General features: G+C 41.7%; 1 protein-coding gene across 18 annotated transcripts in view; it reads right to left on the reverse strand.

Annotated features, from left to right (window-relative positions):
- Positions 1-17,900, reverse strand: part of Wupa (troponin wings up A) — a 53,141-nt gene extending 35,241 nt beyond the window's left edge. For 4 of the 18 annotated variants that reach the window (XM_076785048.1, XM_076785044.1, XM_076785054.1 and 1 more), the window contains exons 1-5: positions 17,755-17,890; positions 12,808-12,844; positions 4,728-4,745; positions 3,885-4,013; positions 2,606-2,729 (exon numbers count right to left, since the gene is read on the reverse strand). In XM_076785048.1, the coding sequence (XP_076641163.1) occupies positions 2,606-2,729; positions 3,885-4,013; positions 4,728-4,745; positions 12,808-12,822 (286 nt within the window). In that variant the 5' untranslated portion in view covers positions 12,823-12,844; positions 17,755-17,890. Of the gene's footprint in view, positions 1-2,605; positions 2,730-3,884; positions 4,014-4,727; positions 4,746-12,807; positions 12,845-17,754 lie in introns of all 18 variants that reach the window. The other 14 variants (XM_076785050.1, XM_076785059.1, XM_076785058.1 and 11 more) reach the window with 11 other exon arrangements.
- Between the last annotated feature and the right edge of the window lie 9,982 nt (positions 17,901-27,882).

Raw genomic sequence — 27,882 nt, forward strand, 5'->3', positions numbered from 1 at the left:
TGTCTACAGGATGACCAATAACATGTGCGACACCGGAAACGGATGTTCTCACGCTCGGAAAAAGCAGAGCGAAATTCTTTACGTCGACGTCCCGCTGTTCGCAAAGTTAGACGCGAGATACTTCCACTTAATTTTATCTTCTAAAATTTAACATTTTGCAAGGTATGATTCCACACAGGTAATTATATTGTGCTGTTGTTTTCGTTTAAAAGGATTTTTCATCCTATGTCCGAATAATGCTAGATGCTTCCACTTGCTCGTAGCTTCTCAATGTCAGTAGACTGCAATAAATTAATACAAATATTGCGGTACATCGCAGACAACCTGTGAAAGTATTTCTAATTCTGCTTTGTGTCTGACTATTGCTCGACACTTCTACTTGCTGTTACAATTGGTTTTACTGTCTTAAAACGATTCAAGACTATGAAACTGATTTACTGCATCGCTAAAAGTATTTCTAATTCTAACATGTGTCACAGACCATCAGTTGTCACTTCTACTTGGCCTCAAAGGTAACATTACGATTTTGAAATCGGCACTCTCTCTTAAATCATTCTACGAAACCTATTATATTACACTGTTACTTGATTTTTAAAGTGTCCCGGGACGACCATTTCTACCTGTTGCAAAACATTAAATTCGTAAAGTCGTATGCATATAGATACTCGGACTCAATTTTGTGGAAACAATCTTTCGCATCTCAACAATTTTACTCTGCATTTTCGTTTCGTCTGTGAACGTGGAAACTCCTCTTTCCCGATCGTACCGTGTATTATTGAACACCCTATATATCATGCCTTTGGAATTACATTTAAGAGGAACTATTCGAGATATTTATTTTTAATTTTATATGGATTTGTAGTTATTCTTTAGTGGCTCAAACACGTTCAAATTTAAAGGATAGAAATTGAAATTTTTGACATTAAAATGGTACAAATTTAAAGGATAGAAATTGAAATTTTTGACATTAAAATGGTAAAAATTTAAAGGATAGAAATTGAAACTTTTGACATTAAAATGGTAAAAATTTAAAGGATAGAAATTGAAACTTTTGACATTAAAATGGTAAAAATTTAAAGGATAGAAATTGAAATTTTTGACATTAAAATGATAAAAATTAACTAGAAAAAATACAGAAATAATAAAAAGTTCATCTACTCACATATCATACAAAAAAGGATAATATCATACCAATCAAACTATATATATCCTACACCAAATATTTCAATTAAACGCCTTTAGATTGAATATAGTCTAATGCTTTCAAAATCTACAGTGAATAAAACAAGTACTCCCAGCACGACTGCACATTGTAGCACTTGTGTAGCATCCTGTAGCAAGCACAGGTGGCCACGTCGAGATCGATATCTCATCGAGTTCGCTCTCAAATAAAATTCCGAGGCATCTGTATCGTCCGCCGTGTCCACGCCATCCTTCTCTTAAAGCTACCGTCGAGTCCGTGTAGTCTTCTTTGAAGGTAATGTGTGCTGGCACACCGTACGGACCATTGTCGTGTTCACGGGACGTATGTTAACGAGCGAGTTTAAGCGATCGAACCTGGGGGTCCGACGGTGTGTGTGCCATCGTCGAGTTTTCTCCGAGAGGAGACACTGTGCGTCCTCAACGATGATGGATCGAAACCACCGGGGATACACGATTGATTATACCACGGACGCTAACCACGAACGGACAGAGATCCCACGGCATGATTCGCTTCTCACATGTCTCTCGGGAAAAAAGCCCGGGAAAATATTCGCCCGGAAAAAATATGATCCTGATTCGAGCGAAAGCCTGCGGCGAGTCAACTTCGGCCCTGACGTACTCGAACGTCGATTGGACGAGCACGGTGGCCGTTCGATTAGCGCCAGCCCTTTAACTATACACTGAAAACTGTACACGTTACTTCGTTCACCCTCTACAACTGTGTGTAACTTCGCAGGTGCATATTTTCACTTTTCACGTCTTGGTTCGTTTTTCAGATTTTTTAGCTGTCGACACATTATGTATTTTTCAGTCCCTTTTCGTTTCGTGTACATCTAGCTCAGACTTGAAAAAACATCCTGTGGTAGAGGGTTCGAAGTGTACGCTGGTGTTTGAAAATTGATCGATGCTGTCGAAATCATTTTTAAACTTCAGAGACTGATAATGTCAATTTTCCAATTGAAATATGGCCAGATTTTTCTATGTTCGCATAGTTCTGACAAAACCGAGTAACTTTTGTTTGACCCATTTTCCAATATCTCTCCTAGTTCCGAAGTTACAGCTGTTCAAAGTCCACACGCTACGCGCGGCATTGGCGTAGGCGCGCGAGCGCTACTATACCGAGCGTGTACACTTCAAACCACTATAACTCCCAACCTACACAACATTTTTAAAAACTGTCGGAACAAAAGTTGCTCAGTTTTAAACGAACTACAGGCTTACATAAAAATATGCCAACATTTATGACTAAAAAAGCAAGATTATCCAAGAAAGAACGGATCTTCAGTGAACAAAAATTTTCTGACGAGTAGAGTGAGCACTTCTCGAGTCGGCCAGCGTGCTCGTGGCCCATAGGGAACGCGGTTTACGGTGCTCGCGGGTATGTTGAATACAGTGTAAGTACCTTCGCTCGCGTTGTCGGTGTCCTTGGGCTTTCCGCAGCGTTCTTCGATGATGCGCCTCCTTTCCGCGGCTTTTCTCTCCTGCTCCTTCTTCAATTCCTCGGCGGCTTTCTTGCGCAGCAACAACTGCGAGCAGAGAAGAAAGGCGGGGCGCCATTGTCAGAGGCTGTCGGTCGCATAAAAGGCGGAATCCTAGCGTGGCGCGAGAGGACCTTCAGGAAATCGCGGGGATTCGGGCAGGGCCGTAAACCGCCCGGTAAATTCTCTCCTGCGGACTCGGCTAAGCCCCGGGAACGCTTTCTTCCTTTTCGGAATATCATGCAAAAGGCGGCGGGGGGACGGAAGCTTGTCCCGAGAACTCGACGCGGACCAGGATACCCGCGGCGAAAACGCTTCCAAAACCGGCGGAAGTCCCGCGCGTTGAAGTGTGACAAGGTAATAGAGAAATACGGGGCTTTGAACGGTGTTGCGCAGCGAAATGAAGATCTAAGGCGGCGATAAAACGCGCCCGGTAAGGACCGGACCGGGAAACTTCCTACCAAGAAGTTGGAACAATGGCGCCGAGTGGAAATTCCCGAGGAAAATGCTCGCGAGGAATCTTGTCTGCTTCGGGAATGACCTTGATCCAAATTGAAAGATAAGGGAGAGGAATGATTCGTCGCCAAGTTCCGACCCCTTGGCTTCCTTTTTGTTCCGTTTTAACTTTCTAATCACATGCAAAAGATCTGGAAAACTTTTTATGGGTTAAAAATATGACTATTCTTTGGATATAAATTTTTAAACTGTTAACGAAAATCTAGTAAAGGATTCTCAGACGATGGACGTGTTGCAGTACTGCTCGTTTAAAGGAATATTTTTAATTCTATGCGTGACTACTACTAGACACATCCACTTGATTTTAACATCTTCAAATTGACACTTTCCAACAAATTGTAATGTAAAAAGAAAAATAATAAAATTGTTGGTTGCTTTAAAACTTTTATTGGATTCCATCTCCATAGTCTGACTAATGCTGGTTACTTCTACTTCTCCGAATGGAAAGTGTAGTCACGAGGAAAAATCGAATTTTAAAAAATATTTTACAAGATCCTGCTATCGAAATACATCGTCTGCAATGTTTCACAATTGTTTCGTTAAAAAGTCTGCTCATGAAAAATTGCAAACTAGCATTTAGTTGGCTAGAGATGTCTCGGAGATTTCTAAGGGGATTGTGCGATGATAAACGCAACGGAACGCTTGTAACGCGACGAGGAATTAGTGAAGAATGTGGTGTAAACTCACCCTAAGCTTCTTCTTCCTGTCAGGGGTCATGAAACCCTTCTTCGCCTTCTTGGCTTTGGAAGCCTCTTCGAGGCGGGCGCGGACCTCCGCCCTCTTTCTGTCGGTCTCCGCCTGTTTCCTCTTCTTTTCCTACATTTTCCGTGCGAAACTCCCTTAAAACATCTTATCTGACAACGACATGGAACGCAACGTTCCACGAAACGGTAGAATAGTTCGCGACGGCGCGAAATTTAAATTCTCAAAGCGGCCGTGAAATTCATGTGAAAAGTTCTAGGAAGTAGAATCGTTAATTCCATTTAGAAATTCACGGACAACGGAATCTAGTCCTTTGCACTCCTGCGATGGTGTACAGTCACTCACGAAACTCTACACACGTGGCAAATATCAAACATTTTACACAAAAACCGCAAGAAATATGAATATTTACAAAATATTTAAATTTGAGAGAGAATTTTCCATCAATTTTTGGAGTCTGTCTAATCCTAATCAATATTTCAAGATTAGATAGACCGATCAACATTTGACAGGTATATGAAAATTTGTGTGATCGACTGCGAAGTGTGTTTACCGGAAATAGAAAACATTTTCGATGGTGGCGTTCAAAATGCATTTAAAAATATTTCGTTTTGTTAATTGTTCGAGTTGGAGGCTCCTTTGAATGCAAAGGACTAAATGGTGCCGGAAGCATCGTATGCGGGCCCGTGACGGGATCTTTTCACGGAGAACCGACGCGGATAACCGTTTCGATTAGCATGGCTCGACAAGTTATTGAAAAAGTTTCGCGAGTGATCGTCCTGTTCTGCTTGACTTTAAGGTTCACCGATAGTTTCCCCTCTTACGTACATCCTCGAGACGTTTCCTCTGTAAAGAAAAAGAGACGGGGATCGTGAGTAAAACTTCTTCTTGCGGACGAAACGCGGAACAACCTTCGGACCGGAAATAGGCACGATTCCCGAAAAACTTCACTATAACATTTGGTACAGTACCTCGCTGACATACTGTGCACTACTTTATACACATTTTAATATATTTTTGCATTATCATATTGTGCGGTCTAAATAGAAACAATAATTTCGACGTTAAGATTTTCAACTAGAAATTAAAAAGAAAAAAATAAAACGAACATGTTCGAACAAAACAATTGTCTGATGTCACCGAGACATAAACGAAACCATTAATTTTATTCCTAACTTCAAATTTCTCAAAAGTTCACGCAATGAGGAACGTTCAATTAATTTTAACTCTATTATTCGTTGCTCGCAATGAATTTTAAATAATGAAACGCCCACGTCCGTTCCCAGGAATGAATCGCGTGCCAATGAAAGTGTTCCGGGTTCCGTCTAGAAAATTGCGTAAAGCGTTTTATAAAGCAGTGTGTGTGTGTGTCGCGTGATTTGCGGCGGAGTGCAATTCTCAATCGCGATGAACGGTGTGCAAATTGCGAATAGATTGCGAATGTTTGACAGCATGCAACAATTGGCTGGTACTTCTTCGTGCTGTAAACCGGAAAGAATCCGGACGAATCCCACGTGCTAATTAAAACGTCGCCAAAGCGTGAGGAGCATGCTGCGGACATGGCACAACACAAAGGACGCTTCACGCCGCAAAGGACACAGAAATATTTCGTCTTTCATGCGACTGTAGTGTCTACGTTACCCCAGGTTTCTCTGGTTATCTAGGTTGCTCGTGCTTGGAGCTCTATTTTAGTGCTACGCTGGCTAACTATGAGTCAGTCGAATTTGGGTACAGGGGAGGACACTGTTTGTTTGTCAGTGTCGGACGGACCGCCATAAGTCATGCAATTCGTTCGCTGAACCAAGATTCGCATAAATTTCCGTTTCTCTTAAATAATGGTCCACTATTCAGAGAACAATTCAGCACACTCATTACTTTTATTTGAAGATATTGTTTTCTTGAACCACTGCTGATTTTTTTCTACCCCCAGTAAAAGAGCTAAAATTTTCAACAAAATATTGTGAAAATAAAGCAGTGTGTATGCACCGTTTGCTTTTTAATTCGTTCGAACAGCTTGAATAGTAATTGAGATAATCGTCTCTAAAGTGAAGGGCTCTCACCCCCTATATTTTCACCATGTTACTCTTGACCCTTCGCTTTGCTAATGCTTTGAAGCAAAATTGTGATTTATATTGAAACAATTAATGAGGACAATTAAAGTGTGCGCCGGTGAATAGATTTGTCGCATTGAATGTCAACAATGAAAACATTATTGCGCGACTATGGACACAGTGCACGTCTAAATAGTTCCATCAGGCAGTCTGATAATTCAATCGTCGATTGCTGTCCGTAGTTGTTAATTAGTGGCGAGCGTACTTCAGTCACCATTGTAGGTCAGCAACAATTAACGACTGCGGAACACATCTCGTAATCGATTACATTTTAATCGTCATCGGTAGTGCGTAATCGGATTACGTTCTACCGGGGCCTGCTTTAAAGCGGCGTTTCCGCTGAAACACTGTGCCGAAATTATGCCTCGATTGTCGTTGTAATTGAATTTAGAGTCACTTCGGATGAAGATCAAATTACACGGTAATTTTATTTAAATATACCGTACGCGAACAGGCTGAATATATCTAAACAAAGGCAGCAGCAAGAGATAATATCAATTTAACTACATCGATCAGATAAATTTCACCCGAATGCAAACTTCTGATTTTGATTGCAATTTTTCCTTCCTGAAATATATAAATTGATAGTGATACCAATTTGATTTACAGAATATGAATGTCCTGGTTTCCTGAACAGTGGACAAGAGTTAAAGTAATGTCAGTTTCCGCGTTATAGAATTCTAACTTTTTTTTTCTATTCTGACGGTACGGAACAAATGTTCGCTGTATAATTTTTCATTGAAACTTGGCTCACGACGAAAACGAAAATTTCTCGAAGACGTGACTTATGTCGTTCCGGGGGAACGTTCCCGCGAAACAGAGGGAACGTTACGGGAAATACGTTCTCCCCCGCGAAGTATAAAAACTTTCTCGCATGAAATGAACTTCCGGCGGGAGACGCGCGAAAGGAAGTCTGATGGGATTCTAATATTTTCGTACGCCGGGAGCAATATCTTCTCCGGCGACTCGAACACATGGAAACCGGATGTTAAACTGGGAGTGTGGAGCATGTCGGGTTCATATTAACCCTCGCCATACGGTGCCGGGTCCCTTCAGACCCAACCATAACGTTACACGAAGGTACAAGTCTGTCTAATGCAATTTTATCGATGTTTTAACAATTACATTGAATCTACAATAATTTAGCTATCGATTCCATCAATTATCTACGAAATACATTGACTTTCTTTAATTAACACGTTTTGTCAGGTACAAGCGTGATGAAGAAAATGTTACTGAAAAGACAATTCAATTGAACATATTAAATTTGAATGTACGAACTACGATTTATGGTTATAGTGAATAGAACGTTGTTGTTCATACTTGCCAAGCACAAAAAGAAGAAAATTTATATCTATTGTGCGTCTATGTATCATTCAATGACCACATGATTTTACATAGAGGAACAAGTCGAGAAAAAGGAATAACATCTTTTGTGTTCGACGCATCGTAAGTAGAATCAGCAGGTCATGATCAGACATAGCGTGCGCAAAAACATCATAATCTGATCAATTTAACTGTATTACTCCTTAAATAATAATATCGATTTGTAATCTTGATGCTAGACACTATAGAATGATTGTATAGAATGCAACGGGTCCTCAATGACCCAGCCATGGCACAACAAAAATCAGAGTCTGTCCAATTTAATTGTCTTACACGCAATAAAAAATTTTAGTCTTGATGCTAGACATTTTGGAATGATTACATAGTGTGCAACGGGTCCTTAATGACCCAGCCATAGCGCACGAATAGAAATTAAAGTCTGTTCAATTTAATTGTCTTACTCCATCATTAATAAAAATTTGCGATATTGATGCTGCACATTTTGAAATGATTACACAGTGTGCAACGGGTCCTTAATGACCCAGCCATAGCGCACAAATAGAAATTAAAGTCTGTTCAATTTAATTGTCTTACTCCATCATTAATAAAAATTTGCGATATTGATGCTGCACATTTTGAAATGATTACACAGTGTGCAACGGGTCCTTAACGACCCAGCCATAGCGCACAAATAGAAATTAAAGTCTGATCAATTTAATTGTCTTACTCCATCATTAATAAAAATTTGCGATATTGATGCTGCACATTTTGAAATGATTACACAGTGTGCAACGGGTCCTTAATGACCCAGCCATAGCGCATAAATAGAAATTAAAGTCTGTTCAATTTAATTGTCTTACTCCCTCAATAATAAAAATTTGCGATATTGAAGCTAGGCATTTTGGAATGATCGCACAGTGTGCAACGGGTCCTTAATGACCCAACCATAGCGTATAAATAGAAATTAAAGTCTGTTCAATTTAATTGTCTTACTCCTTCAATAATAAAAATTTGCGATAATGATGCTGCACATTTTGAAATGATTACACAGTGTGCAACGGGTCCTTAACGACCCAGCCATAGCGCATAAATAGAAATTAAAGTCTGTTCAATTTAATTGTCTTACTCCCACAATAATAAAAATTTGCGATATTGAAGCTAGGCATTTTGGAATGATCGCACAGTGTGCAACGGGTCCTTAATGACCCAACCATAGCGCATAAATAGAAATTAAAGTCTGTTCAATTTAATTGTCTTACTCCCTCAATAATAAAAATTTGCGATATTGAAGCTAGGCATTTTGGAATGATCGCACAGTGTGCAACGGGTCCTTAATGACCCAACCATAGCGCATAAATAGAAATTAATGTCTGTTCAATTTAATTGTCTTACTCCTTCAATAATAAAAATTTGCGATAATGATGCTGCACATTTTGAAATGATTACACAGTGTGCAATGGGTCCTTAACGACCCAGCCATAGCGCATAAATAGAAATTAAAGTCTGTTCAATTTAATTGTCTTACTCCCTCAATAATAAAAATTTGCGATATTGAAGCTAGGCATTTTGGAATGATCGCACAGGGTGCAACGGGTCCGTGAGGACCCAGCCTACTGTCCTGAACGTACCGCGAGGGTTAACGAGGCGCTTTTACAGCAATGTGACTAAAAAGGAGCCGGGAAAGTTTGAAAAGAGAAAGGAACCGGGCAGATAGAGTGTACGGCTATCCCAGGGCGGTAAATAATGTTGAAATAAGAACGCGAGTGGCCCGATAAATCAAGGGCAAAGTCCACCCCGCGGAGGCAACCGACGTGTCGGTCGTAATACTTCCGGGTCTATCTCTTACTCTGCCCTGCTGCCTCGTACGAAATTTTACGTTTATGCCCGTGGTGGAAAAATATACGCCGGATTCCCATGAAACCGAAACATGTTATCGGCTATCGGTACGCTCGATAACTCTCCCTCCCCTCTGCTCCCCCACCCTTTTTTCCGGCGCGAAATTGTTTCCAGCAAATTACGAGCGCGACGATTTTGCACGCCGAATATCGAATGTCACCAGCGATTCCGATAGAAAAGCGGAGGAGCAATCAAATTGAGAATGATATTTAAATTGTTTAATAAAATCCCGCAGATAGAAGCGTCCGACAACGATATTACGAAACATTGTTGCTGGACTATTTTCCGCTCCCTTTGGATTCAATTGGCAGCGCACCATCGTTCTCGCTAATGTTCGGAACTAGTCCGACGCTTTTAATTCTTCTCACGATTGGAATATTTTTGCAGTAATTTAGGATTTAATAAAACGGCCATTGTGAGGCGGTTTTTAATAAAACGTTCGCTCTGCGTCGGTTTTTATAAGGAATTATATTAAAGTTTTAGCCGAGTGTCTTTTAATCCGAGAAAAACTGAGTGCGACAGAGTGAGCTGAATAATGTTTGCCTTTAAATTTCATTACTTAAGAATAGGATTTTTATCGTCGTCAAGATACAAATGAATAAGGCTTACACTCTGCGTACTTCTTTGTACTAACTTCTATTGCAATGGAAAAATTGCTAATACGTAAAATGAAAGCGTGTTTGAACATGATTTAAATGTGTATAAATATTCATAATGTTTTAAAAGGATATACCCTCGTATTTGGAAAAGTCTGGAGAATCGACCTACATGGAAATCATTTATTTAGCTGTCAGATTTGAAGCTGTGAAAATATGTACGTTGAAAACGTTGATTTTTCTGCGAAACGAAATTCTATAAAACGAAATCGAGTTTTACAAATAGTACGATAGATGTTTACCAAGCGTCGAAATGATCCTGAACGTTAGCGCACGAAGGCAACGTTGCCATTTTCTTTCGATAAAACCGTCCCACGTGAAATTAGCGTTGGCAAATACGAATCGGCCGGATACCAGGCATTGATTCTTCGAAACCGGAAGTGACGGGCGTCGCGCGTCCCCGGAGATAAGATTATTATTCCAGGGAAACATCTAAGTAGCCGAATGGAGAACGATATCGGTGGATTCTCGGTGGTTCCTCCGCCGGGACGGAGCCGTATCACGGGTAATCCGGTATTCCATAAGAAATGAACAGATAAGGATGATAGTACGGGGGCGTACGGGGAAAATCGGGAGCCGGGGATTTCGCGCGGTGGTTCCCCGTGGAAAAAGGAAATATCGCGGGGGATCACTGCCACGAGGATAAACTTCTACGGTCTCCTCATTATTCGGGGCACAGAAAAAAGTACATCAAATGAAAAAGACCGAAAGGAATAAAAAAAAAATAGGGAAAAACTACTGGCACACTGCGCGCGGTTCATCGTGGACTGGCAGCTTTTCGCGCTGTCGCGTCGAGTTTCCACTTTGAACGCTACGAAAAACAATAAAAAACAGGGCGCTCTCGGTCGATTCAGAGGCACCGACACGATCGTTGTCGGTGTTTGTCGCAGAACCGGAAGTCCTGGTTCCGTCTAAGCGTCGACCGTCCGGCAAAAAAAGTACGAAATCCGGGAGGAAAAATTCAAAAATCTCCCGGTAAAAATTCGCCGACCGAAAAACGCCGATCGTGCGCGAGGATTTCAACGCTAAACTTGCCATCGTCAAGTCGTCGCACTTTTTACGATTATACAAATTTGTTCGGGGAAAATGACGGACTAAATTGTCTCGTCCAAGCATCTATTATAATTAGACTGCGAATTTTTATGCGTTCATAGGACCTGTGAATTTATAAAACACAAAAAACATGCATATGAACGGAAAGGTCTGTTTCTTTCATTTTGATCACAAGAAATGCTTCATTTATTTTTATTCTCATAAAATGAACCCTTTGCATTCGACTGCCTCTTCTGAGACATCGCTAAAAATTATTCGACTACAATTCAAAACGATTCTTGTGTTATTAACTGTCTTTATGTTTCTTAAATTCCTAAACGTTCAAGCGTGGTACGAGTAAGAATGAAGATCCTCGTGAAAGGGCAGGGCATATCCTGATTTTTGAATATGTAAAAATATGTAATAACTTCGACAAGTAGAATTTCACTAAAAAATGAACTTGCTAGCTTTTGCGCCAAGATGGAAAAATGGAAAAATGGTCATATGTAACGAAAATATTCTAGATTAGATGAAAAGTCCAAATTCTGGAATCGAAATAGCCACTGATGCAAAGGGTTAAGTACAAACATTGAATTACATATCAAATTTCACAGTCTGATTATAGTAAACATTTTAGAAGATTCAAATAAATTTATCATCGCCATTTTTATAAGGCGTCATCTATGGATTACTTTTGATCGGTAAATTTAGCGTTGATTATCCTTTTGTTTGAGTCTAGGTTCAACAGGGGGTAGTTCTAAGTGTGATCTCGAGGGGGCGGGTTTTCACAAGCATAAAGCACAAACGATGCGTACCTTTCGTTATAATTAATTACACTGCAGAGTCCAAACGATCCATTGTTCGCCATTCCAACGTCAAGTCAAGATCCAAGATGTGGCCGATGATACGACGAGACATAAAAGGGTGGAGAGGGAAAGAGAAAAAATAACAAATTAAACCGCGCCCTGTCGAACGAGAATTTTATCGAATCGATCCGGTGATTCGTCCGTCAGAAATTTTGGGAATTAATTTACATCGAGGAATCGGTGAAACTTTTAAAATCCGGAACGCAGAACAAAACGTAATTGTTACAGAGAATATTCGTCCAATTAAAACAAACATCCTGCATGAAGCTGGGCGGAATAAAATTTTAATAGCTAATGAATTTTAAAAATAAGAGTACCTCGTTCGCGGGCGAATAATACAATGGCTTTTGTCGAATTTTAAATGTTTCGCAGCGGAATGAGAAATTAATTTGACTCGGGCCGCGAGAACTCGGGGAAAATTAAAACGATATCTTTTTGCCTCGTTGAATTATGAGTTTTTGATGCTTTGGGAAATTGTTTTACGTTCTTAAAGCCCTTCGGGATTTTCTCTCAAATGAACAATTGTTCTTCATAGCAAAATGTAAAATTAACGAAATTTCAGACTGGAACATCTATCATTTTAAAGAACAATTCCACCTTTGTAAAACCATCGGAGCTGCTTTTCTCTTACAATGTGAAAATTAGTTTCCACAGCAAAATGTCAAATAAATGAAATTTGATGCAGGGCTCAAGAAAATTGAAAGTGTAACTTCGTCAATATTGAATCGTAAGCTTCTATTACTACGAAGACTAGTTTTGCATCTGTAGAGGATCCAAGAGCGTTACTAAAAGTTTCTTTTGTCGATCCCTTTGCTTTTTCTCGGGACGATTGTTCCTGCTTCGCGGATCTCCACGTTTAAATGAAGACCGCGGTCTATTTATAATATTTAGCGAAGCTTTACCTCATTTCCAGCGTAAAACCCATCCCGAAGGAAAACGTGGGTTCACGCGAACGTTCGCGGGAAAATAATGAACTAAGTCGTGTTCCCATTAAAAGAGATGTTTCCAGTACCCACCTAACCTCATCGTCCGCCATCTTGTCTGCTAAGCTCGTCTACCTAAAAATAAAGCAGAGAAAACGGGATGTTTCGTGTACGAAATAACAATAATCAAGCGTTGCATCACCGAACACAGATACCGATTTGTCTTCTCGACACAAATAACGTGTGAACGCTGTCTTTAGACGATGATGCCTGGGTCCGTTCCGACCCAAATTTTAAGATGATGTTAACTGAATCCTCAACTTCATACGACACTTCAGATATACAATAAGTGTCAGTAGTTTTAGTGTTAAATGAATAATGTAAGAATTTTCTACACCCTCACAATATGAAAACAACTTCTTATAATTTCTATATTTATATAAATTTCAATTTGTAGCGCCATTTTTTAACCGACTTCGGCAAGGTAGAGGTTACTCAATTCAATATTGTAATAATGATTACTAAAACTTTTATTATTCAACTATGTGTCCAACGCCGGAAAGCAAAGGTGATTTCTACTATACAATTAACCAGTTCAATAAAAATTAATATTAAGCATATTCAATGACTTGATGCAATTCGGTAGTTCATTCTGAGCAAAGCTTCCACAGCTAATCAACGCAAAAAACAAGAAACAAATGTTTGAATAGAACCAGGCATCCTCAGTGTCTATCTCCTAAAGATTAACCCTTTGAAATCAAACAGCCGAAAAATTAAAACTATTGATTCATTTTATTGTTCATTCCACAGCCTGTCTGTGAGCTAAATGAAAAGAAATTTCTTCTAATCCCAGTGCATAAAACTTCAATACAAGATCTAACTCTCTACAGAGGATGATTTAAATATTGAAAAAAATGCTCGTTCTCAAAGGGTGAATCGTAATCGCTCAAGGGGGTTGTGTCATCGGGGAAGGGTTGCGTCATTCGTGGAAATTTTTCGGTCAGTGACAGGCGTCACTGCTGCGATAAATCGCGGGTGCGGCGCGTAAATTCTCGGCGCTTACTCGCTCACGCCGACGCCGACGCCGACGACGGTATAGAATATCCGGTGCTCGAAAATAGCCAGGCGTCGGCCCCCGCGTCCCCCCCACCTTCGGAAATTTGGTCGACGACGACGTCGATGCGCGTCGGCCGATCCAAATTTGGATGCAACGACCCGATAGACGCACGCGACCCGACGTCGGAACCCGAGGGGCGGGTCGGAACCTGGAGAGAACGAGACGATAAGGGAGCCGGAAGCGCCCCGGATAACCTGGAGCCGTTCCCTTATCCGTGGAACGATATCTCGAAATAAATTCGATGGCTGGAGAGGCGCACGCGACCCGAGAACTTCGAACGGAATGCCTGGAACCTCGGCTGGAGAACAATTTTCAGAAACCATGAAAGAAATCGGAGCTTTCGAAATCATTATAAAAATTCTTCTACCGATGGTGGAAATCTTGAAATCGTTGTTTATAGACGCAACGAGTGCGGCAATTTCGAATCTGTCCGGTTGAATCTGATCGATATTTTAATAAATACGTGTAACTCGATCATCGATTTCTCGCCGAAGACTGTTTCAAGCTTAGCACATATTGCAATAATTAATGTTACTAAAAATTCTGAAGATTATCGAAAGATCGCCAGAGATTATTCGGAACAGAAAAATGTATAATTTTCACACAAGAAAGACGTCTTCAAAAGACGAACCCAAAGTGTCTGTCTTCGATTCAATTGTATTACTTCTCCAAAATACAGTCTTGAAACCAGAAAGTATGACGTAATTGAACATCCTTCAACAGGTCCTATAGTGCAAGAATATAGTGCAACTCTGCTAAATTTAATCTCATTTTTGTTAGAGTAACAAACATATTGTCTTGGCCATTGATCTTCCTCGACCAAGAATTTCCATCGGACTCAACGACATTATAAAATTGTTAGAACACCAGAACATTTTCGAACAATTTCGAGATGAATGGCCAGAGAATTGTTCGGGTACGGGTTTTCGCGAGGCCATGAAAGGAAAAGGTGGAACGCCGGCGGTGGAAATAACTGTTTAAATATAGAAAGTGGGATACGAATGTTTTTCGAAGCAGTAACAACAATCGCGGGCAGCGAGGTTAATTAGAGTGTGCGGATTCCGACGTTAGTCCAGAGAGAGAGAGAGAGAGAGAGAGAGAGAGAGAGAGAGAGAGAGAGAGAGAGAGAGGGAGAGAGAGAGAGAGCGAGGGAAAGAGCCCCGTTAGCGAAACGAACTTATGAATTATTGAAGAAACGCTCCTCGGTGGATCGGGTTACATTTAGAGCTCGCGAGAGGCTGTTCCTTTGGCTGGACCACGGGTAGTGAGTCAGCTACAATGTTTCAAAATAGCTTGCAAATTTATTGCATTTGCCGATTGTGTAACTGGCCCGTATGCAATCGGAAAAGACACCTGAAGAACTTCCATTGAAATCCTTCTTGTAATCTGGACGATTTTCGTTGTGCACACTGTCAGAGATTCGACAAATTTTTGTGAACGATCATGGAGGCGTGAATTTAGATCCTTGATGGAGCTCTAACAACGGTGACAATAGACACGATGTAGACGATTTCTATGAGGAAATTTCAAACAGTTATGACCATTTTATTGATTTGTCAAAACGGATGTAGGGTGAAATTAAGCAAAAGTGTAATTTTTTAACTGGAGTATTACCGATGGATTTTTAAGTGATATTGACGTGGAATCATTTTATCGGAGTGACTTAAAATCCTCTGATATGACCGATTAGGGTTGAAACAAGCTCGTTTACATAAACGAAGGCACCTGAGATCCCAAATTCAGATCAGAGTGCCTTCTAACCGTTGACGAGGCTAGAAATGTTTCCAATATATTGAAATGAAAATTCCCTTGTACCTAAATCGATTACCGATTGCACCTCCGCAACTTCATCCATTATCACTAAGCAACAATTACGATTTAGACAAGCTGTGTAACCAGCAATTCAGAAAGATAGAATAATTCCCAAGCAAATTGACAGTTCGAATGATCATGCGACTAGGTTACACGTAGGTCATCCGTGCCGAGTGTAGAATCGTCTGGTCGCTAGAAAATGGGGAAACATCGAGTCGAGGGAATTTCATCGGATCACAGTCGAGCGTCGCCTTTTATATTCGTAATGGACGATCGCCTTCGCTAAGTATAGCCTCCCTCTCGCTCGAGCCATTCCAAGACACGACTCCGGGACGTGTGTCCCGTCTCCGATGTCAAAGAAGATCCCGACACCGTAAAAATAGAAAACACGTCTCACGAGTCTCTCTGCCGCCCTGTACGATCTTGCTGGCGAACGATCGTCGTCGAGGATCAGAGTCGCTCGACGATCTACGTGCCCGATCGCCTAGAAACCGTGAAGAAGAGCAAGAGAAGCTTGCCAGGTGATCCTCCCCGAATTTCGACGAAGAATCGTAGTCGAGGATCGAAGACGGACATACGATGCACCTTAAAAAAAGATAGACGTCGATTCAGACGCGTCTGAACGGGCTATAATTGTCGGCGAGGTAGCGGCAGAGGCGGCGAATACTGGCACAAGGCTGTTCGCGTGTATCCGCGTGCTCTATTGAACGAATCATGATCGCCAAATTTTCCTCATTGCGAAAAGTAGCGAGCTAGACGTCACTGAAAACGGATTATTCGCACTTCCAGGCGGTGAACAATGTTTTCAATTGGACACAGAAGCCTGGAAAGGGCCAGAGCATGCAGGGAGCACCGTTTGCCCTGTCGGGCACCGCTTGGCCCCGACGAATGGGAGACGAAATCTACGATCTGCAATCTCATTGATATCAATTTTTTCCAGAAACAGTTTTCTACAAGCATAGACGCGAAATAAAGAATAAGTGCTCCTGGAGCACTGTCTGGCCCTATGGGGCACTATCTGGCCCAATGGAAGGGGTAACGAATTTAGAACACGCCCATTTGAAGGATTTTATACAAAAAGAGAACAATATACATAATCTTCGACCACTTGGAAGTATTTCTTTTTTCCGATGCGTTTATCTGGAACAGGTTTAGGGACAGATTGCCCTAGGGAGCACTACCTGGCCCCATGGGGCCCTGTTTGGACCCTACGAAAGAGCGAGCAAATCGACTCTCAATTTACAGTATCCGATCTCACCGAAATTCGTTTTCATTAAAGCATGCAGCCAAATAGCCTCGTGGAGCACTGTCTGGCCCTATGGGGCACTGTCTGGCCAAATGGAAGGGGTAACGAATTTAGAACACGCCCATTTGAAGAATTTTATACAAAAAGAGAACAATATACATAATCTTCGACCACTTGGAAGTATTTCTTTTTTCCGATGCGTTTATCTGGAACAGGCTTAGGCACAGATTGTCCTAGGGAGCACAGCCTGGCTCCGTTGAAAAAGCAACGAATGCAGAACACGCCTATTTGAAACATTCTACAGAGAGAGAGAGAGAGAGAGAGAGAGAGAGAGAGAGAGAGAGAGAGAGAGAGAGAGAGAACTAGATATACAATTTTCGATCAGCAAGCACGGAGTGAAATGGCTCCGAGGGGCACAGTTTGGCCCCCGTCGAAGAAGCAACGAATTTTAGGCACGCCTATGTACAGCACTCTACACAAAGAGTCGCGCAAGATGAAGAGTTTAGAGTTTCATTTCCCGACGTCGTTGGCTCCGGAACCCTTTTGTCACTGGGGAAAACGGCTCCCAGAGGCAAAGATCGCTCCAGGAGACAAATCACGAGGTTCCAGTCACTCTGAAGGGCCGACGACACGCGGGAATCGCGCACGAACGTCTCGAAGGGTCACAAAATCCGCGCGGAGGAGGTTTACGAAGGTTCTTTCGGAACACTGATGACCTTGAGCCGGGTCCCTAAGTTCGTGAAGCACAGCTATCTCACTGGTATGCACTCGAGACGACGAAACGGGAGGTTGCGTTGGAGGTGTCCGGGTCCTCTTCGGAGGCTTTTCGCGATGACGAAGACGATCGTTCCAGCCGCGAATTGAGCTTACCTTGTGAAAGAACTGTGCTGGCTTCGACTAGCCTAACCGCCGATACAATGATGACTGATATTGGATCTTGGACAGCTGCTTCGACGTCGTGCACCTCCACCGTCGGCTGTTCACGTGGTGTCGGCCGACCAATGGCGGGAGGCCGTCGGTCGTAAGCATTTTTAGGCGAGAGCTTTGCCCGCTCCGCCTGCTGCCAAAAATAATCGGAAACTGAAAACGGAGCCGGGCCCGCTTCGCTCGCTCGCCTGTTGCCCTCCAACATGCTCGATTAACCCGAGATTACTATGCTACAGTGCCTGGAAATTCTGATGAAAATTAAAAACCCGAATTGGATCGCAGCCTTTCGAATTAACGACAAAAATGCTGTGTCTTATGAAGAAACCGGATATTTATAAAGAAACTGAATCTGTTAATTGGAACATTTAGAGGATCATCTGGTGTTAAGCCTTGAACATTTTTGCAGCTATGCAATCGACCGGGACCGTTCTCGAACTTATTTATCAATTTTTTAAATATATTTCCAATGGCATCTGGATTCTTCGCAATATTAACAATTAGGACCATTATGACTTATTCATCAATTTTTTTGAACATATTTTTGATAGCGCGCTTGGTAGATCCATTAATCTTCCTGTTGTTCTTAACGTAACACGTATTCATTTAATTTCATTTAATTCGATAGATGTTAAGTAATTATTTAAAGATATTGATATTCTCGGTTAAACGAGAATGGTCAATAGAACAGGATGACGTTTCTATTCGGTCCCAGGTTTTCAAGAGAAGATACTTGAATATAATTGAAATATGTTAAACAAGTTCTGAAGTAAAAGAGAGAAATATCTCGGACCTTAAAGGGTTAATTTCCATTTTTAACGCAGCATCGTTCCTCCTGTAATCAAAAGGCCATGATGACAGGTGTTGATTCGTTGGTAAGGGATAAGGTGGCCCGTTTTCGAAGCTGATTCTATTAGTCAGCGATCTAGAAGTGACAGAAGTCGAGGCAGAGCGAGAATGTTATTAGCGGATCGTTCTGGATTTCGCGATGCAGCTGTTTGGCACAGAACGCGGCAACGCTGACGGAAACTTTACAGGCCGAAAACGAAACGTTCCCGATTATGGCCGATGTAATATCTTCGCCGATTTCCCAGCGTTATCTCTGACCCGCAGCGGTGGCTGATACCGTGAAAAAGGGCGTCGTAAATTTTTCTATTTGTTCGTTCTAGCATGCCGATAGAAAGTAAATTATTCTTGTATACGTGGAGCCGCTCGCCTGGACATGTATATTTTTAAATTCCAGTGAAACGCGAGGCTCCGAACGTGTTGGAAGTGGTAAAAGGTGAGGATTGAGTTTCAAGGATCGAGAAAATTATTTCGTGTTCTATAAAAAGTGTCGAATCTATTTGAAGACACGGTTTCGCCTGTGAATCGTGTACCGTCGCAACGGTGCGTGGTTTTAGAGGTTCTTCGGGGTTGGAGGTCAGTAAAGTAGGGAACGGTGGGTTAAGTAGAATCACCAACTATAGATCCGTTACCAATTTCCTGTCGCGTTCGGCGTTGCCGATAATTTAGAAACCTGGACATATTAGAGAGAATCGAGTATCTTGTATACTCCATTTCTACTACGAATATTTAACGAAAATCAATTTTCTGAAAATTTTCTTGAAATTGATATTTTTGCTGTGCCCCAATCGACTCAAAAATTTCTATCTAATATCTTTTTCTGAGACTAAGTGCCTCTATGACAAAATTGCCAGCATTGTGCATGCCGTGTGCATTTATCATCTCTAAATCATATTAAGTGTTCGTAGTAGAAATGAAGTATACGAGATACTCGATTCTCGCTAGGTGGCGTGACAAAAAATACATACTGCTGTGGTAGAATAGTCGACCATTGGTCGGACGAGCAGATTGCTTCGATAAATAATATCAGATGCTGGATAGAAGAATAGACAAAACTAGACCGCGGATTTTATGGATTTGTAACAAAACTGAATCGGTAAAATACAAACCTTTGAAAACATTAGAAAAATTTAAGAGCGCTGTTGCACTATCCTCAGCTTAATAAAATTATTAAGAGAAACAGTATATTTTTACATAACACCTCTTTCTTACAACTGACTTTCAAAAATTTTTATTTTGCATAAAATCCACAGAATAGGCATACCACCTTATGAGCTCTTGTATCCCGAGTAAGACTATCTTATCCTCTGCTCATGGATAATTGAGAGATTGAAGCAGTATTGCAAAGGAAAGGTAATGGTGCCTTGAGAGTTCAGAAATTTTGCTGGAAATATTTTTTTACATCTAATTTCCTCTAAGTTGCGAATCGGGGTTTATAAAGTATTTGATATAATTTCGGGTTTCTTTTTAAATCCAAGCGCCTCTATCGTAAAGTGTCATCCTCCATCACAAATTGGAGACCTCGGAATTTCGAAAATTCTACACGATATTTCTGGAAATATGTTAAAAAGCTTTCGCGCTAGTATTACCAAAGGAGCTACATTCAGCTGCGTTCGATTCGCCAGAGATGGCACTATCTACCAGTACCGAAATTGTTGACGTCAAGACAAGCATCAAACACGAATTATTAAACATCGACGTAACCATTATAAAATAAATACTTCAACCACAATAACATGATTTTTTCAATGGCATTCAAAAGGTTACACCGGTTTACTTCGCGAAACGAAATCGCTTTACTTCGGAGAACAGTCGAATGATAACAGTTTATACTGCAAGATTGCAGTAGAGATGCGAAACCGAGTGAAAACGGGGGTAGTTCACGCATCGGTGCTTCATCAGCTAAACTTATAATCAAGTTAGGTGAACTGCTGCAAGACTGCTTACAGACTAGATTAAAACGATGAACGCCGATGAGATGGCATTGATTATACAAAGAATTTTTACTCAGGATCCTCGAGTCCATTCGCTGGACATGCAATGATAACCATCCGTGAAACCGCCTGTACAATGACGGTACAATAAAGTATAGGAAAGTCTCTTCTTAATCAATGCTGATTACTACGTAGTACCTCGTCTGATGAACACCTGTCCCAGACAAACATAAGCTTGAATGTCCATCAGGATCTCGTGTCCTTAGTACAGGTAATGCAAGAGGGTTCATTCGAAAACGATACGTCAAACAAAAAATGTTTCTCCTTTCGTTTCAATTATTTTTGCACATAGAACGTTGTGCCAGAATTTCAGAAATACTTTGTATAAGCTGACGATGCATGTCTCTATCGAATACAAAAAATGAAAAACATTTACATTCATTAGAACCTATTCCTCACTTTCAATGTATAGCTTCTCTCGTCCCCGTATTACAAAACATTTAGAAAATTCGATATTAAAAATAACAACTGCTAGGATGGTTGACTACCGGTCTTATATGACTGATTGGTAAAACAATTGTCGTATTTACGAATCGTTACAATTATCAACACAAGCAGTAGTCTTGCACGCAGCTCGTGTAATTTAAAAATAATGACGGAAAATTTTTATTTTGTAGAAAAATCCGCAGTCCAATGCCAAGCCATCGAAACTGACTCAGAGGAGGGCTTAATCGAGATTTTTCCATGAACGAAAAAAAAGAAGCCACCCCTACGGCCGAGGGTTAAATCTTCCGGCAGCCGGTTCCGGCGTTAATGTGAAGGTTATTAAAAATAACTTGCACGATACAGGTATGTGTCCCGAGGGGTGGGCTGACTGGTCTTTGGGGGTGGAATAGGTGCGAGAAGGGATTAGCGGGGTAGCTCCGAACCAAGGGTGATTAACCCGGCGTCCCTGTTGCCACGACGACGATCCCGTGACGTCACGGGACAAACCGGGGTTTATGGGTGACCCACATTCCAAAAATAGCCATCACCGACCTACCGCCCCCCTCCTCCCGTGTCGCTTTTACCACCCCCTCCTCCGAACCACTGTCGCCCGCTGAACCACCGACCCCGTCGACGTGCTCCACCAACCCCCCTCAAAACCACCCCCTAAACCACCCCGCTCAGACTATATCACTCCTGGTCGGCTCGCCCTTTTTCTCCTTTCTTCGTTCCTGTCCATATCCTGCACTCCTTCATGTTTTTTCTTCTCCTACCTACTGCGAACGATACAGTTCACCGATGTCGTGTCCATCTACAGGCTAATATCTCAAAAACAACCCCTTGTTACACTTTCCATTGGTCATATTAATCCTTTGCTGTGAAAATATTTTTCAATTTGGTAGGCTGAACAACCCCCTGTCGTTTTAACCCCCATAGCTCCAAACTTCGAAGTCGCATTGGAACAAATCAATATTTTTGAACCTGATTCTATGTTTCTACGACTATCCGCTGCTCCATATTAACCCTTTGCTCTGCAGATATTTTTCAATTTCGTAGGCTCGACAACCCCATATCGTGTTTTAACCCCCTATCGCTCCAAACTTCGAAGTCGCATAATAAGTCAACACTTTTCGGTCTACTTTTATCTGCATACTCCCCATCGATCATATTGACCCTTTCACTTTCAACCCTTTTTAACCCTTTTACCTAACGCTTAGATTTGGCGAGATATTTCCGGCGATTGATACAAAATACATTGCAGAGATCCTGCAGAGAAGACGCATGATCGCCTCTATCGCAGCATTTCTATATTGTTAAACGAATTGAAAGAATGCATCCGTCTCCCGGTGCATCTCGATGCGTCCAGGATAAACCGTGACGAAGACGTATGGACAGAAGAGCGGAGGCTTCGTATGAAACTGGATCAGATGTATATACAATTTCCAAGAGCCGCAATAAGGATAATGCGATATTCCTTCCGTCCTAAACGACGCCCCGTCATTTTTTCCTAGGCACGTCCAACCGGGAAAACCTGTTAACGGGTTTTTCAGGAACGACGGAATTTCCGGGATCGGTCCGGTGTGTATAGACGCGACCCGGTTTCGCTAACGTGACGAGATTTTGTCGTACCTGCACCTACATGGCGCACGTTTGTTCGTCAAAATTTATTAGCCAACCGCATTGCGACCCAGTCGTCGGTCTAAAGTCGTTTCAAGCTCACCTACCCCCCTCCAGCAGGCGAGTATAGTTCACCGGAAATGTTCAAGTTCTGTGTAAACTATGCCGCAACCACCTCGAGTCGGTTCCCGTTGGAAAAAAGGGGGGCTTTCGATTTAATCCGTCTCCCCAACAAGAATCGGTTCCTTCCGATCCTTCTTTCAGTGACGAAATTTCCGTGCTCGGAGCGTAAAGCATGTTCGATGGATTCTTTAGACGCAGTCTCGGTATAGATGAAATTAATCTTCCGACATCCCTCCGATTTATTCGATTGATTCAGTAATTTGAATTGCATACAGGCTTGAGCATCTAACAACAGTATAGAGTTGATCAAACACAGCTTCAAACATTTGGGGACTCTTTTATCCTTTTGTTGGCATACGCTCTAAATTCTAGGGACTTTAGTTTCTTGGACTAATCGTTGATTTCAACTCTGTTCGATTGATTCGTTAATCTTGACGTGCAGTGTCAATTCACGATTGATCAAACGGTTAGAATGGCAGTAGTTGGGCGAAAAGAGTGCATAAAAAATGAATTATTTACGAAAAGAAATGTGAAACGGTGTGGAGATTGCTGACGAGAGCAAAAGCGAAGAATCGCTGCTAGAAGACGTTTGTTCATTTGACCGATGCATAAAAGAATAGAATAAGTAGTAAAATTAATTGTTCGATACACAAGGTGCACATTAGGTTGCTGGAATGATGTATGGTTAATGGTTAAAATGATGAGTCGCTGGAGGGATATGCTAGACATGCAAACCGTGCTTCCGGAAATAATTCCAGAACGATCTAAGAGGACGAGCGATTTTCTTTACTTCCCCATCATTGTGTATACTAAGCGCCGGCTATCTTTGCGATTGTTCGCCGGACATAGTGGAGTACGTTACGTCTTTCCCGGTAGTCATGGCGACCGGTCAATGCACCGTATGATTTCATATCGCGAAAAGCGCGGTAGATAATACTGCGAAGGGAGCGCGCGCCCTTATTTCTCCGTTCTCTAGCCACCGGTCAATTCGCGCGTCAATTTCTTATGAGTCTCGTTCGACTGACAACAATCGTCGTTGACGGTCTGTGCACTGTCACCTGGCGCTATGCGTTCTATGTGTGCAGCGGCGCATAGAAGACCATACGCACACTTCGACACTTGCGGTTGCAATCCTCATTTGTTTGAAATTTCCTTCGTTGACGTCAAACACGATTGGCAGTTTGTCAAAAACAAATTTTTCTAAAGCCCGCTCAGCAGCATCTGTAAGGAAGCAACGAAGACAGGCTGTCACTTAGTCATTTTTAAAGATTTCGCAATAAAAAATGATTACAAGTACAATATACGCAGTTTCAAACAAGATACTCGTTTAAAAAAATGGTTTGTCGATTTTTCTAGAAAAATATTCCTAAATAAGCATACACCTCCAAATTATCAACTATACTCAACCCTTGTCAACATCTTCTTCGAAAATAAAAGATTTTTGTATAAAAAAATTACTGCATGTTGCACAATACATGTACACAAGGTACTCCTTTAAAAAATAAGTCCACTAATTTTTCCAGAGAAAATTCCGGTAGCTCGCATGGCTTGAGATTGTCAGCTAAGCACAACCCTTATAAACAACATCTTCGAAGACAGGCTGCTACTCAGACACTTTCGAAGATTTCACAACAAAAAATTTCAAACAAAACTCCACCAGTTTCTCTGAGAAGAATTCCTAAATAATCACATGTTTCCGGATCGTCAACTAAGCGCAACCCCTCGAGAAGTCTTGAGTTAAGAATCGTAAAACGTTCGAAAACAATTAACCCTTTGCACTCGAAGCTACTTTAATTCCAAAACCAAACATTTCTTCCGACCTAGAATATTTCCCCTCTATATATATATATTTTTCATGTTATACATACAAAAATGGTGCAATTTATTCGTACAATGCCGAAATGTTTAGTAATTTATTAAATACAAATAAATTATATACTGCAAAAAAATATTTTGAATAATGATACAGCAATTTTTAGTGGCGCCTTACAGTCGCCATTCGAGTGCTAAGGGTTAAACAGCCAGCAGAAGAAATATGATCATCAGAAGAACTAAACCAGTTATAATCGCGGATCAATCCCAGTGGCAAAAGGACCACCGAAATGGCGAGAAGAAGAGGGTGATTAAACACGGGTGCAGGGGGTGGTGAACGAGCCGGTGGGGGTGTTCAGCCCTCGGCGGGGATAACAATATTAAATCCCACTCCTTTTTTTTCAATGAATCGAGCCATCAAGCAAGGGGGCAAGTATCCACGGGAAACCGACGGGGTGCTTTGACCTCGCGACCCAGTTTCCGCTCCTGTGACGTCATACACGACGTCATTGCCCGGGCGAAACTAGGTCGCGCGGACCCAGCCGGGCCGCTTGAAGACGCTTTCGAAAGTTTATTGAGAAATTCCCTGGTCGGGCTCGAACCTATTCACGCTGCCAACCCCCTCCCAACCCCTTTGCCCCCTCACATGCTTTCGGACTTTCCCGTCGAGATAACGGGATACGATCCCGACGATCCGAGCCGATAAGATCGGGATAGAGTCTCCTAGATTACACCGTAGTCGCGAACGCCCGTCATTGACCTACCCGAAGGATCCCGAAATTCGCACCCTGAGGTTGGACAATCTTTCCCGATCGTCCTTGCCACCCTTATCTTCCGATTCCGAAGTCAATGTCGTGCACCTTCCGGTTCAGACGAATTTTTATCTTATTTCGTCCGTTGTTCACGTTCCATTTGTCAACACTATTTCCGCCAGAAGACACCTTGTAAAATTTGAAATAAAAATTGATCGAGACTGCACAGATGCATTAAAGAGAATTATTCGACAAATCTGATTCTTTGAATGTACAGGACGATTGACAAAAAGTACTGAAACAGTGCATTCGGTGCATCCGGTTCTCGAATAACCGTCGATATTGAAACCGTGATAATTTTAAAGCTTGACACCCCTACTTTCGCAAAGCTCATTTCTCTATAAAATATTAACAAGTGGCAAACTGAAGACCTATTTCTCCTAAAACATGCTGTAAATACAGGAAACAACGACTTTTCAAAAATTGATGCACGATTTTTTTCACTGTTTTATGAAACAAGGTACAAGTTCGGTCATACAAACCCCTCATGGTGTAATCGATAGTACTGTAAAGTTGCCTGCACACCTCTCATTCAAGCTTCGATAAAACAACTGAAAACAATCGTACATAAATTGGTAAGGTGTCGTTGTAAAGAGGAAGCTTCAATCTTTAAATTTCTGATAGTTTCAATCACGAAAAAAATGTTTAAAGTAGGTTAAAATTCCCACAAAAAAAAAAAAATACTTGATCAATCATCATCAACGCACCCTCAGGGGGCTGCACGCAGCAACATGGCCGATAGTCTTCCTGCCGCGCGAGGTCCTCGGAATCCGTGAACGCTGCATAAATCCATTCAGTTTTCCAGCAATTTTAATATTCACCGTTCCGCGGGGACGATAAATTTCCATCGTTCGGAAGCGGAAGCTCGAAGAAGGAACGCTCGCGAATGAATGATTAACAAGTCCAAGGTGGGAAGGGGTGGCGAGAGCATAAGTGTCGAGGCGCATTCGCTTAGCCTGGAAAACACAGCCGTAGAATTCGCCGTCGGCCCGACAATTAAACGAGACATCGGGGCCTGGCGTGGTTCGTCGATGACGAGGACGAGGTTTTCGAAAAACTCAAGAAATGCGTCGGGAACATGAAAGCCGAACGAACGGTTGGCAAATCTCATGAATGGCCGCGTAATGTGAATGAAGCTCCAGTGACCCAGTTTCGTTGACCGCCCCCTGCATCCCTCCGGCTGTTTCTCCACCCTTCGGCCAACCCTCTTCTTCCTCGTCCTCCTGCACCCCCTCGATTCCCCACCACTGCATCCGCGTGGGCGTTACGTCAGGGACAGGTTATCGACTGCACCGCCGAGAATATTAATTCGCAGCATCGATTGAAAATTCGAGCGATAACGCGAACGCTGCTGGGACCGGGCCGACATCGTCACCGGGGACCTGGAGGACGTGCTGCAACCCCTTTGGCCATGTTTTTGGGGATCCGGGGACGTTCGTCAGCCTCCCGGGTCCATTCAGGTACCTGGCTGCTAATTGCCTCGTTCGCGGCGTTGAAAAGGCAACTTTGTTTTTTATGAATTTTTTGGTGAGCTTCCAGTGGGTGGTGTCAATAGCACAAAATTATTTATGTCGTCGTTTCGATATTTCTGATCACCCGAATCCATTCTGGAGTCTTCTAGGTCCATGCCGATCCCTGTTAGATAATTATTTTTTCTTGTTCATACATTGTTACATAGTACAAAATCAGTTTTGGTCAAAAGTTTCATCAGTGTTCTTTTTTTTTTTAGTGTTTCATGAATACCAATTGCAATGTTTCCTGTATTAACACTAAACCTACCAAGGCCGGTCAAAGTGACCTTTTCAAACTTCTGCGTACAATTTCGAACATACAACATTATCACATCGCTATTTGTCTTTACGACTTTTCTTAAAGTATGTATACAATGTATTTTTCAGTTTTTTTTCTCGTTTTATTTTTTTTTCCGAAGTTGTTCATCTACTAATTTTATGTCATTAAAATTAGTCATTTTATGGAAGTTTTACATATATTAATTTATTCAGCAACAAATTGACTATTATCTACGTTTAATTTGTTAACAGTAACTTTTGTAAAGACCGGTTATTTTGACCACGCACGGTAGGAACAGGTATACAAGAAGTGTCGGTAGGTTTAGTGTTAAGAAGGCTACCGGACTGCAAATTCTATACATCTATGACACAAATTATGCTTTTTCAATGAAGCATACTTATGGAAGATCCTCCAGTACAGAGTACAGAAGAAATGTTTGATGTCTGGGTCGAAATAGACCCGACATTGCAAACCTTGAACTGTCAGGTGTGATCGATATTATTCGAAATTTGAGTAGGTTTGAGGATTTGGAAATTTGAAAGTGGATCATGACGTGCGCATTATAAAATTCGAATGAACGTCGATAGGGTACAGTGCTCGCGAGCATAGTTGGAGAAAAAACTTTCGCGAATCATAATCTACATATCATTGGT

This window comes from Halictus rubicundus, chromosome 3 (assembly GCF_050948215.1).
Source record: "Halictus rubicundus isolate RS-2024b chromosome 3, iyHalRubi1_principal, whole genome shotgun sequence".
NCBI lineage: Eukaryota > Metazoa > Arthropoda > Insecta > Hymenoptera > Halictidae > Halictus > Halictus rubicundus.